Source organism: Ovis aries, chromosome 11, assembly GCF_016772045.2.
Source record: "Ovis aries strain OAR_USU_Benz2616 breed Rambouillet chromosome 11, ARS-UI_Ramb_v3.0, whole genome shotgun sequence".
Taxonomy (NCBI): Eukaryota; Metazoa; Chordata; class Mammalia; order Artiodactyla; family Bovidae; genus Ovis; species Ovis aries.
In genome coordinates this window covers 45,529,372-45,546,257 of record NC_056064.1, presented here as the reverse complement: position 1 = coordinate 45,546,257, position 16,886 = coordinate 45,529,372, and the positions used below count along the sequence as shown (strand labels likewise).

At 52.8% G+C, this 16,886-nt stretch overlaps 1 protein-coding gene across 3 annotated transcripts in view; it reads right to left on the bottom strand.

Moving 5' to 3' along the window:
- CRHR1 (corticotropin releasing hormone receptor 1) overlaps positions 1 to 16,302 on the bottom strand; it is a 59,454-nt gene extending 43,152 nt beyond the window's left edge. For 2 of the 3 annotated variants that reach the window (XM_027973948.3, XM_027973949.3), the window contains exon 1: positions 15,999 to 16,302. In XM_027973948.3, coding sequence (XP_027829749.1) covers positions 15,999 to 16,031 — 33 coding nt within the window. In that variant the 5' untranslated portion in view covers positions 16,032 to 16,302. 3 annotated transcript variants of the gene reach the window in all.
- Positions 16,303 to 16,886: the final 584 nt, after the last annotated feature.

Here is a 16,886-nt window from a genome sequence, read left to right as displayed (position 1 = left end):
AGCTTTGGGGGCAGCACAGACCACCTATGGAAGGGCTCAGACACTAGGCTGAGATGGATCCACCCGGCCGGAAGTGCGGAGGTGGATTCCTGAGCATCAGCTTGTCATAGCTGGTCAGTTTCATCATTTGTAGGTACAGAGACAGACGCAGAGAGCGGAAGAGACACAAGCTCAGTGGAGACCCTTCAGTAACTGGGGGAAGAACCTGGGCCTGGCTGCCTTCCCTGGCCCAGGAGACTGTGGCAGATCTGACTTGGGGCCAAAAGCTGCCCCTGGCTCCCCAGTGAGGCCAAGACTGCAGCCCTCCCTGGAGAGCGCCAGAGGCAAAAGACCCTCAGCAAACACTGCCGCCTGCTGGCCAAGGAAGGAAAGCCCACTCCTCCTGGGTCCTGGGGTCCCCTGGCTCCACAGCCCAAATATCTGACCATCCTGACTCTGCTTTGCTCTGCGCTACACTGAACTGATGGAGAAGGCAAAGGCAACCCACTCCAGTGTTCTTGCCTGGAGAATCCCAGGAATAGTGGTGCCTGGTGGGCTGCCGTCTATGGAGTAGCACAGAGTCGGACACAACTGGAGCGACTTAGCAGTAGCAGCAGCATACTGAACTGAACTGATGGTCTTTTTCAGCTTTATTGAAATGACATATAACATTGTATAAATTTAAAGTATACATGATGATTCGATACACATATATACTGCAAAATGATTACCACATTAGTTAACACATCCATTATCTCACATAGTTACAACTGTGTGTGTGTGTTAGAAACTATTAAGATCTACCCTCTTCAGTTCAGTTCAGTTCAGTTCAGTTGCTCAGTCGTGTCCGACTCTTTGCAACCCCATGAATCGCAGCACACCAGGCCTCCCTGTCCATCACCAGCTCCCAGAGTTCACTCAGACTCACGTCCATCGAGTCCGTGACGCCATCCAGCCATCTCATCCTCCGTCGTCCCCTTCTCCCCCTGCCCCCAATCCCTCCCAGCATCAGAGTCTTTTCCAATGAGTCAACTCTTCGCATGAGGTGGCCAAAGTACTGGAGCTTCAGCTTTAGCATCATTCCTTCCAAAGAAATCCCAGGGCTGATCTTCAGAATGGACTGGTTGGGTCTCCTTGAAGTCCAAGGGACCCTCAAGAGTCTTCTCCAACACCATAGTTCAAACACATCAATTCTTCGGCGCTCAGCCTTCTTCACAGTCCAACTCTCACATCCATACGTGACCACAGGAAAAACCATAGCCTTGACTAGACAGACCTTAGTTAGCAAAGTAATGTCTCTGCTTTTCTACTCTCTTAGTAATTTTCAAATACTCAACACAGTATTGTTAGCTACAGTCAACATGCTGTCCACTGCACCCCCAGAACGTGTTCATCTTATAACTGGAAGTTTGTATTTTTGACTGCCTTCACCCATTCCCACATCTCCATTTCATTCATGGCAATCACCAATCTGTTCTCTGTTTCTCTGGGTTTGAATTTTTTAGATTCCACATATATGTGAGATCATAAAGCACTTTTTGTTTTTTGTCTTATTTCATTCAACATAATGCCCTCGAGGTTCATCCATGTCATCACAAATGGCAGGATTTCCTTCTTTCTATGTCTTAATAATATTCCACATTTTCTTTATCCATTTATCCATTGGCAGACACTTTTGTGTTTCTGTATCTTAGCTATTGTATTGTTGTTCAGTCACTAAGTCGCATCCGACTCCTCGCGACCCCCTGCACTGCAGCTCGCCAGGCTTCCCTGTCCTTCACCATCTCCCAGAGTTTGCTCAAACTCATGTCCATTGAGTTAGTCATTGCCATTCAGTCATTCATCCTCTGCCGCCCCCTTTTCCTCTTGCCCTCAATCTTTCCCAGTAACAGGGTCTTTTCTAATGAGTTGGCTCTTCGCATCAGGTGGCCAAAGTACTGGAGCTTCAGTGTTAAGTCCTTCTAATGAATATTCAGGGTTGATTTCCTTTGGAATTGACTGGTTTTATCTCCTCACTGTTTGCTGTCCAAGGGGCTATTGTACACAACTCCTCAATGAACACAGGGATTCAGATATCTCTTCAAGGTAATGACTTCATTTCCTTTGGATATGGCTGTTATCATATGGTAGACCTATTTTTAATTTTTGAATAAACTTGATACTATTTTTCACAGTGGCTGTACCCATTTACATTCCGACCAACAGTGCCCTGGGGTTCCCTTTTCTCACATCCTCCCCTGCACTTATCTTGTCTTTTTTTTATAATACTCGTTCTCAGATGTGAGATGATACTTATTGTGTTTTTTATTTGCATTTCTCAGGGCTCATTTTTGTTTGGAGGGGTCCTTTTGCTATTGAATTGTATGGGTTCCCCTTATATATTTTGGATATTGACCCTTTATCAAAGCTGTGGTTTTTAAGGTAACAGCCTGTTTTAAGCAAAGCCAGGAGAAGAAAATCTAAATATGAAGAAGAGGAGGGATCATAAATCAAGATTTCTTTAGAAAGCTGGCTCTCCTGTTGGATTTAAAAATCAGGATCTGGTGTGCAGGAATAAAACATATGCGCAATCAACTCTTCGGAAACCTGTGTGCCTACAGGGGATATATCTGTAGAGACAGAATGACAATACGGGGGAGGTGCAGGCCCACACACAATTCTGAGATTTCTGCCCTGCACAGAGGTGCCAAGTAGAGGGGTCTCTGGAGGCTAGAAATGCAGGCTGCACATCAGCAGAGCTGGGACCCCTGGGGGTGGGGTGCATGTTCTGATTCACGAGGTAGCCAGAGACTAGCCAGAGTGAAGCCAGACTTGGGACAGAGGGTGGTGATGCTGGATGCCCCTTCTCAGCCCTCTCAGCTGACCCAGAACTTCTGCCCCTCCCACCACTCTTCCTTCCCCCCTCCATCCTGCCCCAGGTCAGCTCCTCCCCCCACAGCCTCTGTCTAGGACAGCCACAACCTCAAAGCAAAGAGCCTGCATTTTCCCCAAAGGGGGTGAGCAGTGAAAGATTATTCTATTCTAGGCCATTGAGAAATAATTTATTATTACATTTAATTAACTTAAATTGCTGTTGTGCAGAGGAAAAAAATGGAAAGGAAAATCTCCTGCCTGCATTTCAGAGAGTGGGGCACACCTGGGTGCTCCCGCCTCCAGGCCTTCTCCCTGGGGCCCTGGGCTCAGGATGCACCCTGCCCCACTGCCCTGCTACTTCACTCCTTTGCTCCCATAATAAGCCCCCGCTACCCTGCACGACTCCTCCAAAAGAGGAGGTACAGGTTTCCTTTCCCTCTCGACCTCTAGCTCCAGGGCAGAGCCCGGCTCCCTGAGAGCTGGCGGTGGGAATTGAGGGGTGGGCTCCAGTGCGGCCCTGTCAGCTGGGGGCTCAGGAAGGGTGCATCTTGGTTCTCACGGGGCAGTGGGGCTCCAGCCCCGGCCCCTGGGAGCTGCTCAACTGGGAGCTGGGACCCACCCCTGAGGGGTGGGAGAGGCATCTGCTACATGGGGAGATGGAGCCGAGGTTGGGGACAGCGCGGAGACGTCAGCCACGCAGGTGCCACCGTCAGCGGCGCCCTCGCTCGGCCCACTCTCTGACAAGCGTGAGGTGAGGGAGACTTCGGTGTCAGCAGGAAAGGGCTGTCCTTTAAGAAGCTGCCTTTTAAAAGAGACATGAACATGTATATTACGTAGAATAGATGACCAGTGCAGGTTCCATGCGTGAAGCAGGGCACTCAAAGTTGGTGTTCTGGGACAACCCAGAGGGATGGGCTGGGGAGGGAGGCAGGAGGGGGGTTCCGCATGGGGGGGGACACACGTGCCCCCTGGCTGATTCATGTCGATGTGTGGCAAAAACCACCACAATATTGTAAAGTAATTAGCCTCCGATTAAAATGAATTAATTAATACAATTAAAATTTTGAAAAAAAAAAAAAAAGACGTGAAGCGGTGGGGTTGGGGGTAGGCAGCATGAAATCGTCAGACGGATGGCAATTAATTTCTGTGAGAAAACTGCTCAAGGGTCCGAGGCTGTTTTTTTTTTTCCTGGAGAAGTGACTGCCTTCCCAGGCCATGAGGGGTGGTTTAAAGGGGGCTGCTGAACCACCCAACCCCACTCAGCAGGGAGATTCAGGGCAGAGATTAGGAATAACCAAATAATCCTCCATAAGATGGGCAATGGCCCTGCCTGTTTCTCTATGTGTAAAAGAAGTGAATTAGACAAAATCGGAAGTTTGAGACCAGTGCCCGGCAGCTAGGAGAGGGAAAATTCTGTCCCTCGGGCTTCCCCTTAGAGATCTGGGCCTGTGCAGAAACCTGGGAGTGTCTTTCATGTTCTCCAAGTGATTCTGAAACTTCACCAGAATTGAAAGAGAACTGCACTGGCCCAGTGGCTCTCCACGGGGGCAATTCTGTCCCCTGGGGGACGGGAGGGAGGCAATATCTGGAGATATTCTGGGTTGCCACGACTAGGACAGGCTACCAGCATTTCATGGTTAGAGGTCAGCGATGCTGCTTAGCATCCTCAGATACACAGGGCAGCCCCACAACAAGGAATTTGTTGTTGTTGTTGTTGTTTAGTCGCTGAGTCACATCTGACTCTTTAGAGACCCCATGGACTGTAGCCCACCAGGCTGCTCTGTCCATGGAGTTCTCCAGGCAAGAATGCAGGAGTGGGTTGCCATTTCCTTCTTCAGAGGATCTTCCTGACCCAGGGATTGAACCCATGTCTCCTGCATTGGCAGGTGGATTTTTAAACACTGAGCCATCTGGGAAGCCCCAACAAGGAGTGGTCCCTAATGTCAGTGGTGCTGAGCAGGGGAAACTCTGGGCTGGAGGGTTTTGCAGCTCCCTCTCAGTTCTGGAAGTCCTCACCTGCAGGCCCATCATGGAAGTTGGGAGTGTGGAAGGAAGATGGTTACTGGGAGGAGAACCCTGGAAAAGAACGGGAGGACAAAAGTAGGGATCCTGCAGGACAAGAAGAGGCCCTGATCTCACTCTGTGGACTTGGACTGGTCATTCCCCCACCTCCTAGCCTCAGCCTGAAGGCAGGAGACTGGCGAGAATGACCCCTCTTGACCAACGGATGGGAGGTCCTTCCGCGCACTGCTGTCTTGACACAGCCAGGCAGCCACCTCTGGGTGCAGCCAACGCTGGGGATCAAGTAACACAGGGAGGGCATGGACGGATGAAGCATTTCCCAGAGCCAGTGGGCAGGGCTCTGCCAGCCTGCCCCCCACCCCCCGGTCCAGTTCCTCGAAGCAGGAGACAGAGCTGACCCTGCAGAAGTCACGTTCCCTTATCTTGAGTGAGCCCAGTGACAAGGGCTAGAACCAGCGTGGGGCTAAGTCCTGCGAGCTGTGGGGTGAGCCCACCACAGAGGAAGGGCTTCCCTCATCTCACCTGAGCTCTGTGAGTGTCATGGGTTGTCCCCCTCCCTGCTCCCCTCTGACCTTGGTGGGTGATATAAGGTGCAGGTTGATGAGTAAGAACAAGGCGGGGAAGAGGCCCATCCAGAACCTGCCGAGTGGTAAGGGCTCTGAATGACGAAGGTTTCCGCTCTCTGGGACAGGGGTTTTTCCTACTTCTCCCTACTTGGCAGCCCAGCCCAGTGGCTACAGCACTGAGTCTTCCAGCAGGAGGCACACAGGGGCAGGGCTGGTGGGCAGCCAGACTCCCTTGAAAAGTGAACCCGGGATTCTGGGCTCTGCATCCTGGCCCCAAAGAAGGCTTTAGATCAGCACTGCTGAAAGAGTGGTGGGGACTGGTGTGGCGCTGCAGACTGCTACAGCCAGTGACATCTGGAAACGTCGGTGTGAAGTTGTCTTTGCTGTGATCTCACTGAACAGGGTCTAGACCCGGTTCAGACACTGTCCAGCTCTGCAGGAGAGTCGTGTGGTGGAGGCTGCAATTGGTCGTCATGCACAGCAAGCCCAGGTGCCAGGGACTGGAAAGACCCTCGCGGTTCTTCCCCAGAGCTGGCTGGAGAAACCCCGCTTTAGCTGGGGGAGACAGTGCAATGGCCAACTCATCAGGGAAGGCTCCATGGAGGAGGAGAGTCTTAAGTACCTGTTGGGCTCTGCATTAAGGGGAGGAGTGGGTGGGGGTGAGGGGGACAGTGGGGGCTAGGGGAGGGATCTCATTGGGGAAAGCAGCAGGTCCCACTCAGGAGCTTTGGTGGGGTCAGGCCCCTTGCCACACAGGCATTTCCTCCTTGATTCTCCATTGTGGTCCAGAGGAGGGCCAAGCCCAGAGAGGTTGTGGGACTTGCCCAAGGTCAGCCAGCAAGGCCTCCTGCCTCCTCAACTTTAGGGACAGTTGAGGAAGACTCCCTGAGGGATGCTCTGCTTCTCAGGGGTGCACATGCGCCACTGCCTAGGCCCAGAGTTTCACAGGCTGGTAGCAGCATTCATAAGACCACTGAGGCCCAGCAACCTAGAGGGCAAGACACCAAAGCTGCCGCACCCCCACCCACAGGGAGCTGGAGGGGCGGGGTGTGGATTGAGAGATGGGATCCCATGGATGGAGCCAAGAATGGGCCCACTCCCTTTCGCCTGTGTCCTCTGCCACCTCTGCCTTGCCTGGCTATTTCTGCATCTTAACCAGCAGAACTGGGACAATGGCATGGAGGGAGCCCCAGGCTGCCCCCAAACCTCCTTCCCAGCCCCCTTCTTGGGGACTAAAGCACCCTGACTTGCTCTCTCAAGACCCCAGGTTCTGAGAAGGTTCTTGGTTCTCTGTCCTCAGCTCAGCTCCAAACCTCACTCTGGCAACGTCTCCTACCAGCCCTGCCCAGAACCCCTCATGGAACAAAACGCTGTCTGTGCTTTTACACGTGGACAAACGCCTCCGGCGCTATGGGGATCAGGGATGGAACACAGGGCAGGACCAGAATCGCTAAATGTTGCTAAGTGCTGCCAACAGTGTAGCACTCGATAAGCCACCGAGTCATAAATGCACATGCAGAGCCGGGGGGATTTATCCATCTAGCTTGTCATTTCTGCCTCCTGTCGCCATAGCACCTCCACACACACAGATAAATGTTCACTGGGGAGCGGGAGGGGGAAGATGCCCTCCACTGAATTCAGTGTCTATTGTATGCCTACAGTGCTTGGAGTGCTGGGGACACAGTCCTTTTTGTTTTTTATTTTTAAGGGAGTCCTCCTGGCCCAGGCAGAGCTTAGAATCTACAGGGGGACAAGGGCTCCAGTTAGATGAGAGAGACCAGGGGTCCATGTGCGGTCTGGTTGGTAAATGTTTTGAGCATCCTGTCGGGAAACACATCAAAGAGTTGCAGGTCCCCTGTTGTTGGGGAGCCCAGGCTCCACCATGAGCTAAAGGCTCACATGGGGGGTGGGGAGAGCAAGCAAAGGAAGGACCAGTGAGATTAGCCTGGAGGGCTTCCTGGAGGAGAGGGTAGTGATGGTTTAGAAAGAATTTGGTGGTCCTGTTAGGACTGATGCAGAGAGACTGGGGAACAGGGCTTCCTTGGTAGCTCAGTGGTAAAAGACTCTGCCTGCCACTGCAGGAGATATGGGTTCGATTCCTGCTCTGGGAAGATCCCACATGCCACAGCTAAGCTCACGTGCCACAGGTTTTGAGCCTGTGCTCTACAGGCCAGGAGCCACAATTATGAGCCCATGTGCCACAACTACTGAAGCCTGCATGCCCTAGGGCCCATGCTCTGCCATAGGAGAAAGCACTGCAATGAGAAGCCCGCACGCCACAGCTAGAGAGGAGCTCCTGCTTGCCGCAGCCAGAGAAAAGCCCCTAAGCAACAAAGACCTAGCAAGGCCAATATAAAACTCGTAAATAATAAAATAAATAACTGTGCATGCATGCTAAGACGGTTCAGTCGTGTCCAACTCTGTGTAACCCCGTGGACTGCAGCCCGCCAGGCTCCTCCATCCATGGGATTCTCCATGCAAGAATACTGGAGTGAGTTGCCATGCCCCTCTCCAGGGGATCTCAAAATTATGTTAAAAAAGACTGGGGAACAGAAGCCCTAGAAGGAGGAACAGGATGGCCAAAGGCAGGCAACTGGCAGAAATGAGTCTTCTGTGGGGGTAGCAAGGAGGGAGGGCTGGGCAGAGGCCCAGAAGAGCGGGTGGGGAGGTGCGGGGCTATCTGGTTCTTTCATACTTGGAGTAGGACAGGAGGACCCTGTGGCGTCGTGTGTGTGGACACTGGCACAGAGGGAGCTCAGTGAATGGTGCATCTGGCCAGAGAAGTTGGACAAAGTGGAGGGAAAAGGAAGGAGGGGACAGGCAGGAACTCAGCCCAAGTCCAGGACACAGGCCTCCCTCCATGGACCACCTCTGGGCCTCCCGGCCATGCATGTGCGGCCTAAGGCATGGCCACAGAGATGGTCCAACCTACTGCCCACTCCCACTGTTGACCCCAGGGTCCCTGGAGGCCCAGGTGCTCTTCTGGGTGCTAGCCCTCCAGCCCTGGCCCTGAGTAGGTGGGTGCCGCATGCCTGTCTCACCGGTTTGACTATGCAATAGCCTCTGAGGGGGTAACACTTGGGGGGATGCTGTTATTAATGCTGCAAAGGACTCCCTGAGGATCCCAGCGTGTGTGTGTGTGTGTGTGTGTGTGTGTGTGTGTATGTGTGTGTGTGTATGTGTGTGTATAAGAAAGAGACAGACTGCACACTGGGGACCAGTTAGACCCTCAAAGGCAACAGGCTTTGTTCCTTTTGAACTGGGCGCTGGGAAGCCCAGCCCAGGGGGTGCTGGAGGGTATGGGGTTGCTCCTTCCCTTGGGCAGGAAGCTGCAACCTCCATACAGCGTGACTCAGAGCATCCTGACCCTGGTGCCTGAGGAAAGTGTTCCCTGCAGCAGGTTAGAGAGGGTGAGGGTAATTCTTGTAAGAAATGGGGAAGGGGGTTTCCAGTAAAAGCCATCTCTGGCCTCAGTTCTCCTGGCTGCTAAAGAGAAAGCACAAAGCAAGAAAGGCCAAAAAAATCCATGCACTTCTTTGCTTCACCTCTTTCGCTCTCCTTTTCTCCCTCTTTCCCTCCCTCTCTCTCTCCTCTTTTCTCCCAGCCTTTCTGTCCTGATCTCTCCTTCTCATGCCAACTTTAGCCTGTAGTTTCCATCTCTACAACATCTTTGATTTCTGTCTGCATGTTCGAATTTACATAATAAAATTGTCGATCCTGAGCCAGCCCACGGGTACCCAGCTGGGCCTTTGTTTCTGCCTGCGGGGTCAAGGCCCTCAGTGCAGGGGGACATTCTGCTCCTTAGATAGCCTGAGACTTTCCCTTGACCCTTCCCCAGGGTAGCCAAAGCCCTCCTGGGCCTAGTTTCTGTCTCCAGCCTGCACTGTTCAGCCCTCTGATCCCAGGTCCTTCCTCTGTACCCCACCCAGCTCTGTCTGCACAGTGGGGGGCTGCTTCAGGAACAGCTGGGGCCTCTGGAAACCACTGAGCCCTTCACACACCTGACAAGGAGACTGGGGAGACACAAATCAAAGCTGGGGAAACCCTCTCTGTCAATGGAAATGTCACAGCCATCTCTTGACCCAGCCAGTCACCCTGAGCAGCCTGCCCTCCAGCTCTTCAGCTCCATGGATCTGGCAGGGATACTGAACAATACATTGTCCCAAAGGCCTGACCTCCCAGTGCTTAAAGGTTCAACTAAGTCTCCCGCAGTGCCTCCGGGTAGCCCTACTACCTCTTAAAACTCACTATGGATGGGCCCCAAATTGTAGTCTGTTCAGGAAGATCCCCTGGAGAAGGAAATGGCAACCCACTCCAGTATTCCTGCCTAGGGAATCCCATGGACAGAGGAGCCTGGCAGGCTACAATCATTGGGGTCGAAAAAGAGTTGCACGTGACTTAGTGACTAAACAGCAACAGCCTAGAACAAACGAGGCCTCCCTGGTTCTTCAGGCGCGGAAGCAGCTGGACCAGTCTGGTCAGTTTCTGCCCTGGGCTTTGACCTAGGCATCCTGGCTCCTGGCCACACTGGCTGGAGGATGGGAACTGACTGACAGTTCCCACTGTCTGACTGACAGTGAAGGGGAACGGGTGTGTTCCCCACAAACCCTACCTCTTAGCACCTCGCTGGGGCTGCTCTCTGGGGCCAGAAAACCCAGAGGTGGGACTGGGATATTACTTGTGTTTATAGAGAAGATAGAGCATCCACAAAACTCTTCATCAGTCCCTAAAGTGGCTTCATGGCTGCTGGGTGGGGAACTGCCAAAAAACACATTCAGTGAAAGCTTGTGAGTCAGTGGTTCTGTCTGTGTCGAGGGGACCCATCGCCCAGACCTGCATCTCCCCCCACCCATTTCACAGGAAAAGGAAAGGCACGTCCATATTTCCCCAAGTCTTCCTCTTTCCCTTCCTCTATCCCTCTCAGACCTTCCAGTTTCTTAATGTTGTGGAAGCCGACACCAATTACTTTCAAAAGGAATGTTTAATAATCTGTTGCTTAATAGAATCCAGCTAGTTGTTTTCAAAATAATTTTTGCACCAGTGAGTTAACCATTTTGTATTATCCTCCCTACATATCTCTAGCCTTATTGTCAAATATTTTCACGTCAGAGATGCTCAGAGGGCCAACAGCAGGCACCTCCATCCTTTGCCCTTCTAGCTTGGCTGAGGGCAGGGGCCCCATCCCTTCTCCCCAGGGACTGTGAAGAAGACGTGGGGCAGGAGAAGATTGTACATTGCTAAGCATTCCTTCCTCTATCTCCCTTTCCCTCACCACTCCTCCTTTCATTGTTATTCCTTGGATCGATAAAATTCAGTAAAAATTTATTAAGTGATTATTACACTTAAAATTTATTGAGCACTTACTGTGTGCCAGACAACGTGCAATTGGGCTTAATTTCACACTTGATATCTCATGAAGTCATTATGATGATCACATAAAGTAGTTTTCCTCTTTGGAAAAAAATTTTAATATTTATATATATCTTTGACTGTGCTGAGTCTTCCCTGGTGGTCCAGTGGCTAAGACTCCATACTTCCAATGCAGGGGACCCTGGTTCAATTCTTGGTCAGGGAACTAGATCCCATAGGACAAAAATGTAAAGATCCCACGTGCTGCAACAAAGACCCAGCACAGCCACATAAATACCGAAAAATAAAAAACCAAAAAGTATACAATGATGGCACTTCCAACGGACTCTGCTGACAGCGGTCCTGGAAGATCTAAGCAGACAGGAGTTATTTGTAATTAACAAATTCACCCATTGAAGATAAAACTGTAGCTAAGACTTGGCTTTAGCTCTGAAGTGGGTCTTTGTTGTTGCATGGACTTTCTTTAGTTGCAGCGAGCAGAGGGACCACTCTTCGTTGCAGTATGAGGGCTTCTCATTGTGATGGCTTCTCCAAATCACCAGGTGCTACATTGGCTGTTTGGTGCTTCCTTTTCCTTTTCTTTTGAAAATAACGATAGTGGGCTTAGGGGGCAGTTTCCATTTTTTCTGCATCAGAGACAGCTTTTCTGCTAGGGTGGTTTTGGCATCTCTCAGTCTGTTTGGACATGACAACTGCATCTCGTGGGAACAGCAGCGGGTCCTCTGTGATCACACAACACTACACTGGAGGAAGCAGCAACAATACTATCCAGTCAGCCAACAAACATTTGTGAAACGCTTACTACGTGCAGTTTATTCTTAGGCCCAGTGCTGTGAAGGGTGAAAGGTGCAAAAATGCTAGATGCGGAATGTCCAAGAGGTTTTTCTGCTTGTTTTCTTCCTGCATCAGCTCATTTTCTACGAAGAGCAGTCAACTTGCAGATTTTTCTGAAAGCAAACTGCATCAGGAGCTGGTCCAAGCACTCTGCAGGTGTTGATGCATTTCATCCTTATCTCAACCGTATGAGTTGACGCATCTTTCACAGAGATGTCAAATGTAAGAGGGAATCTAGTCAAATACTCCTGTTTACAGAGAAACTGAGGCTCAGGGAGAAAAAGCGACTTACTTGAAGTCACATAGGCATAGCTGTGAATGATGTCAGGCTTGCCGAATCCCAGGCTGAAGGTCTTTCCACCCCAAAAGCTGCTAAAAATGATCAACCCTGTGCCTAACTCCTTCCTTCTAGGTCACGTCACGGCTGAGGCTCAGGCCCACGGGCTCATAAGCATGGTGGGCACTTCGGGGGCTGCCAAGGGGCACCTTCACCCACTAAACTCCTCCTTTGCAGCTGAATCCCACTGGCTGCTGATGCTTTCAAAGGAGCCAAATGTTAGAGAGGGTGAGAAATGGATTTTCCACTTGAGTTCATCCTCACTGGTCGTTGGTCTGTGTCCTGCTCCTGCTCTGTCACACAGTTCTGTCCGACTCTTTGCAACCCCATGGACTGTAGCCCGCGAGGCTCCTGTCCATGGGATTCTCCACGCAAGAATCCTGGAGTGGGTTGCCGTTCCCTTCTCCAGGGGATCTTCCCGACCCAAGGATCAAACCCTAGTCTCTTGGGCCTCTTGCATTGACAGGCGAATTCCTTACCACTGGGAAGCCCCTAGTGAGTGTTCTGCATTTCCACAAATCTATGCCTTCCTTAAGAACTGGATGGACCCAAGACATGCCCCTAGGCAGTGCTGGGCATGTCAAATCCTGACGGCTCCCCTCTCCTCCTTTGTCCCTGGACTGTGGCCATGCCAGCTGTCCTCATGCCCCATGGCTCACTTTAATATATATATATATATATATATATTTGGCTATGCTAGGTTTTAGTTGCAGTATGCAGGATCTTCAGTCACAGGATGCTAACTCCTAGTTGCAGCATGTGGGATCTAGTTCTATGACCAGGGATTGAACCTGGGCCCCCTGCATTGAGAATCTTAGCCACTGGACTACCAGGGAAGTCCCCGACATGGCTCACACTTTTGCCCTCATTTCCCTTCCTGCCCAGGCTCCCCTTAAAACCCAGCTCCACATTATTTGTCAAAGAAGCAATTGGGAAATGGCCCCGCAGCGCCTGGATACAGACATTGCAAAAGAGCATCCCCTCACAGGGAACACAGAGATGTTGAGGTTCTCCCTCTCGAGGCCCTGGAACAACATGGGACGGACTTGGACTGCGACAGTAAGTGAGAGGACTTTCCCAAGGGCCACAGCTGTGACCAAATGTGCGCTTGAAAAAAAAATGCTTGCAGGGATTATTTTCAAAATGGCAACAATAGCTGTGTTAAGAGGGAGAGGTTGTAATAATTTCCCCCTCTGGTTTTCAAACTTTGTGTAATACTGCTAGATTGCTTTTGTGACTACAGCCATGAAACCAGCTTTCTCCGTGGAACTCACTTTCCCAGATAGCCCACCAGGCCTTGCCTTCTCCACTTCTCACACTCAACCAAACCCGCTGTTCTGAGTCACACTCGAGTCTCCCTGCGAGGACCCGTGGCTGTTGGGTAGGAGATTCAGAGGTGCTCAGTCCCTGGCCCTCCCCTGGGGGTAGAGACCATATTTTACCTGTCCCCTTGGCATCCACACAGATTCATGCTCATCCTCTTTCCTTCACTGACATATACAAGGCCCCTCCCATGCACACACACATTCTCACTCACGCACACGTGCACACACTCTCCCCCAGTTCTCTGTAATCAGTTCAGTGTGATGCCCACAACAGGGGCCCCAGAGCGGATCCTTCCCACCTTTCCTGATACTGGCTGACTTGTTGAGGGTCAGAGCCACATATTGGATGAAACCCACCTAGATTCGGGTTTCCCTGGTGGCTCAGCGGTAAAGAATCTGCCTGCCAATGCAGGAGACGTGGGTTCGATCCCTGGGTCAGGAAGATCCCCTGGGGATGGAAGCGGCAACACACTCCAGTATTTCTTGCCTGGGAAATCCCATGGACAGAGGAGCTTGGCGGGGTACAGTCCACGGGGTTACAAGAGTCAGACACAACGTAGTGACTAAATCAGCACCCACCACCACTCACCTAGGTTCAGAAGTTCATACTGACAAAACTGCCTGAGTTATCTCCCATCTGGCAGAAGTCAAGGAGGTTTTAGCAGCTTCAAATATTTTCTGGTAAAAGCTAACAAAAGAAAGTCTTAGAGTTCAAGTGCCTGAGTTTGAATTCTGGCTCCACCATTCACTGGCTGCATGACCTTGAGCAAGTTACAGAGCCTCTCTGTGCTCAGGAATAATTTCACCTTCCCGGAGCTGTTAGGAGGACAGTATGACTTAATATTCGTAAAGCAGGTAGAATACTACCCAACAAGTTGTATATGCCATATAAATAAAAGAAGAAAGTAATTATTTAAATGAAACTGCATTAGCTGACCATTCATTCACTGCATCTTACTCATTCAGTGCCTTTACTGAGCACCTACTGAGCTCATTAGGCCAGACATAAAGGACACACATCCGACGACCTAGCAGGAAGCATACACACACACAAACACGCAACGACAACAATAAGAGAAATTTTTTTTCTTTTAGAAAAGCATAATTCTAAGCAGAAATCTGCACACGATTCAAACAAAGTCCAGAGAAAGAACATTTACCTATTACCATGTAAACTTAAAAACAAAAACCTACAGTTCAATCCTTCGAATCTGTTTGAAACGTTGAATTTTTTCTGTTTTGTAAATTTAGACCCAGGTTTGGTACACACTAGCCTTTGGGAAAATATTCCCATTCAGTGCCATCTATTCAAGCTCTCTGGATGTTTTTCCCCCAGCTTCCCTCCCTGGGTCTCCCTGATCACCCAAAATAAATTATGGGTTCACCCCTAATCCCAGTTAAGGCGTGGGGGAGGGGATATGGGTTTAATCAGACCAACCTTTACTCACTTTTAAAAAAACTAACATAACTATTCGGGAGAGGGACAAAGAGAATAGAGGAAACCTAGGTAATTAACAACGTCTCAATTGATGACCAGGCAGCAGTTGCATTTTTAAACCTTGGTGGTTTAACTCAAATCACTTTGTGTGCTACATACGTACAGCTGGTTTAATAACTGATGGAAAAATGGAAATCAGTCAATCCGCACCCCTCCCCCAAATCCATTCTTTTGAGTGTAATCGCTTTTTAAATGCGCTGAATCCCATCAAGCCGCTGTCTGCTCACGCTGTCCACTCTGACCCTGCGGAGTCGGGATCCTCAGGCGAGAGCCCGCCGAGGCCCACCCACCCCTCTCTCCGGCTGCTGCTTGCGCGCCTACCCCCGCAAGGCGAACCGCTTTGGGAATCGCCTGGCACCTGCAAGTGGCGGCTGTCACTAGCTGCAGGCCGGGGTGTCGACCCTCAAGACCTTCCCCGGGGCCCAGGGGGAGCCCTCGTCACCCCCGAACTTCAGTGGACAGACGTGAGATCTGTCCGGACGTGAGATCTGGAGACCTTCCTAAACTCCGGGCGCAGGAATCGCGTCGCCAGAACCCAGACAGGAGCGGGCAGGCACAGGAAACCGCGAGTGCAAAGGACCGGAGAGCGAGCGCTGCGATCCCGCCGGCGGGCCGGCGGCGGCGGCGACGGCGGCGGCGGAACGGTAACTACCGCCGGATGCTCGGTTGGCTCTCCGGAGATTGCGATATTGATCCAGGGCTCGCAGGCGCGGGGGACATTTATCTCCCCGGACTTTCAGGGGCAGGAAGGAGCTCCCAGGAACAGGGCGGGGGCGCGCTGGGGCAGATGGGGAACCCTCTGTCCCCTCCCGAGCTTCCTGTCCCGGGACCCCGGTCTACACGGGACGGGTGGGAAGAGGAACCCTGAGTCGGTTCCCAAAGCCTAGAGCGATTTCCCTCGCAGAGCTGGTTGCCGGGGTGGGCGGACCCCCCCGACTCCCACCCCCCAACACCAGCCAACATTCCCGAAGCTTCGCCACAATGATTTCTTTTTTCTTTTTTTTTTTCACCTGAGTTCTCCCCTTACCGCTCAACGCCGGCTCCAGAGGTCCAAGAAGAGGGAGCTGGCCTGCCCCTCACACCCCGGCCGCCCCCGGACCTGGGCACAGTTCTGCTCAGTGACACCCAATCACACCGTCCGCTTCACACCCACTGCCCACTGCGCCCGGAACTGGGGGCCCCCGGTGCTCGAGGGCGGACTGGCTCGCTCTTACCTTGACAAGCCGGAGCTGCGGGCGCCGTCCCATCCTCGGGCTCGCTCGGTCACCGCGCTGGAAGCCTGGGTCCCCGGGACATCCCGGCGGGGGCGGGCTCGGGCGGCTTCTGTGTCGCCGCCGGTGGCGGAGGTGCCCGGCTCCGCGCTCCCCGGCCCCGCAGCCCGGCCCGGAGGGCTCTCGCTCTCCTCTTCCCGGGCAAGTCCAGCCGCCGCTTCCGGACTCAGCCCGGCCCGCGGCCGCCTCTCGCCCGCCGGGAGCCAGCCTCGCCCCCGCCGTCTCCCCCTCGGTCCGCGCCGACACTCGCCGCGGCTCCCCGCCCCCTCGCCTGGGCGTCCCCTCCCCTCCTTTCCTCTGCCCTCCCCTCCGCTCCCGCCTCAGCGCCTCGCCCCTCCGCTCCCTCCCCCGGCCCGCCTCCTCCGCCCCGGCTCGTTCCGGGGGCGGCTCCCCGCGCCCTAACGGCGCTGACCCCCTTTCCTCGAGCCGGGTTTGCGGCAATCGGCGGGGCGCACTGGCAGCGCTGGCGGCCGCCGCAGCCCGGGGAGAAGCTGGGGAGGTGGGGGGGGGGGGGGGGAGAGGAGGCAGCTTCCCTCCTTCCGCCGGCTTTCAGGTTGGGGCCCGAGGAGTCCAGGAGAGTCTGAGGGGGTCCTGGGGGGGCCCAGGTCAATCTACAAGAGAGAAGCGATTGGAGGCTGGGGAATAGGGCAGCCCGGACTGAGCAGTGCCGCCGCGGAAGCCGGGTGAAGCTGGGCGCTGCGTTCGGGCAGTTCTCTCCCTGCCGCGGGGCGGGGAGAAAGTCCCCGCCGCCCCCACCTCAGCGGGGCGAGGGCCAGATCCCCGCGCCTTTGGCACTGACACGCCAGGAGCGCGCTGAGGTGTGACAGCTCT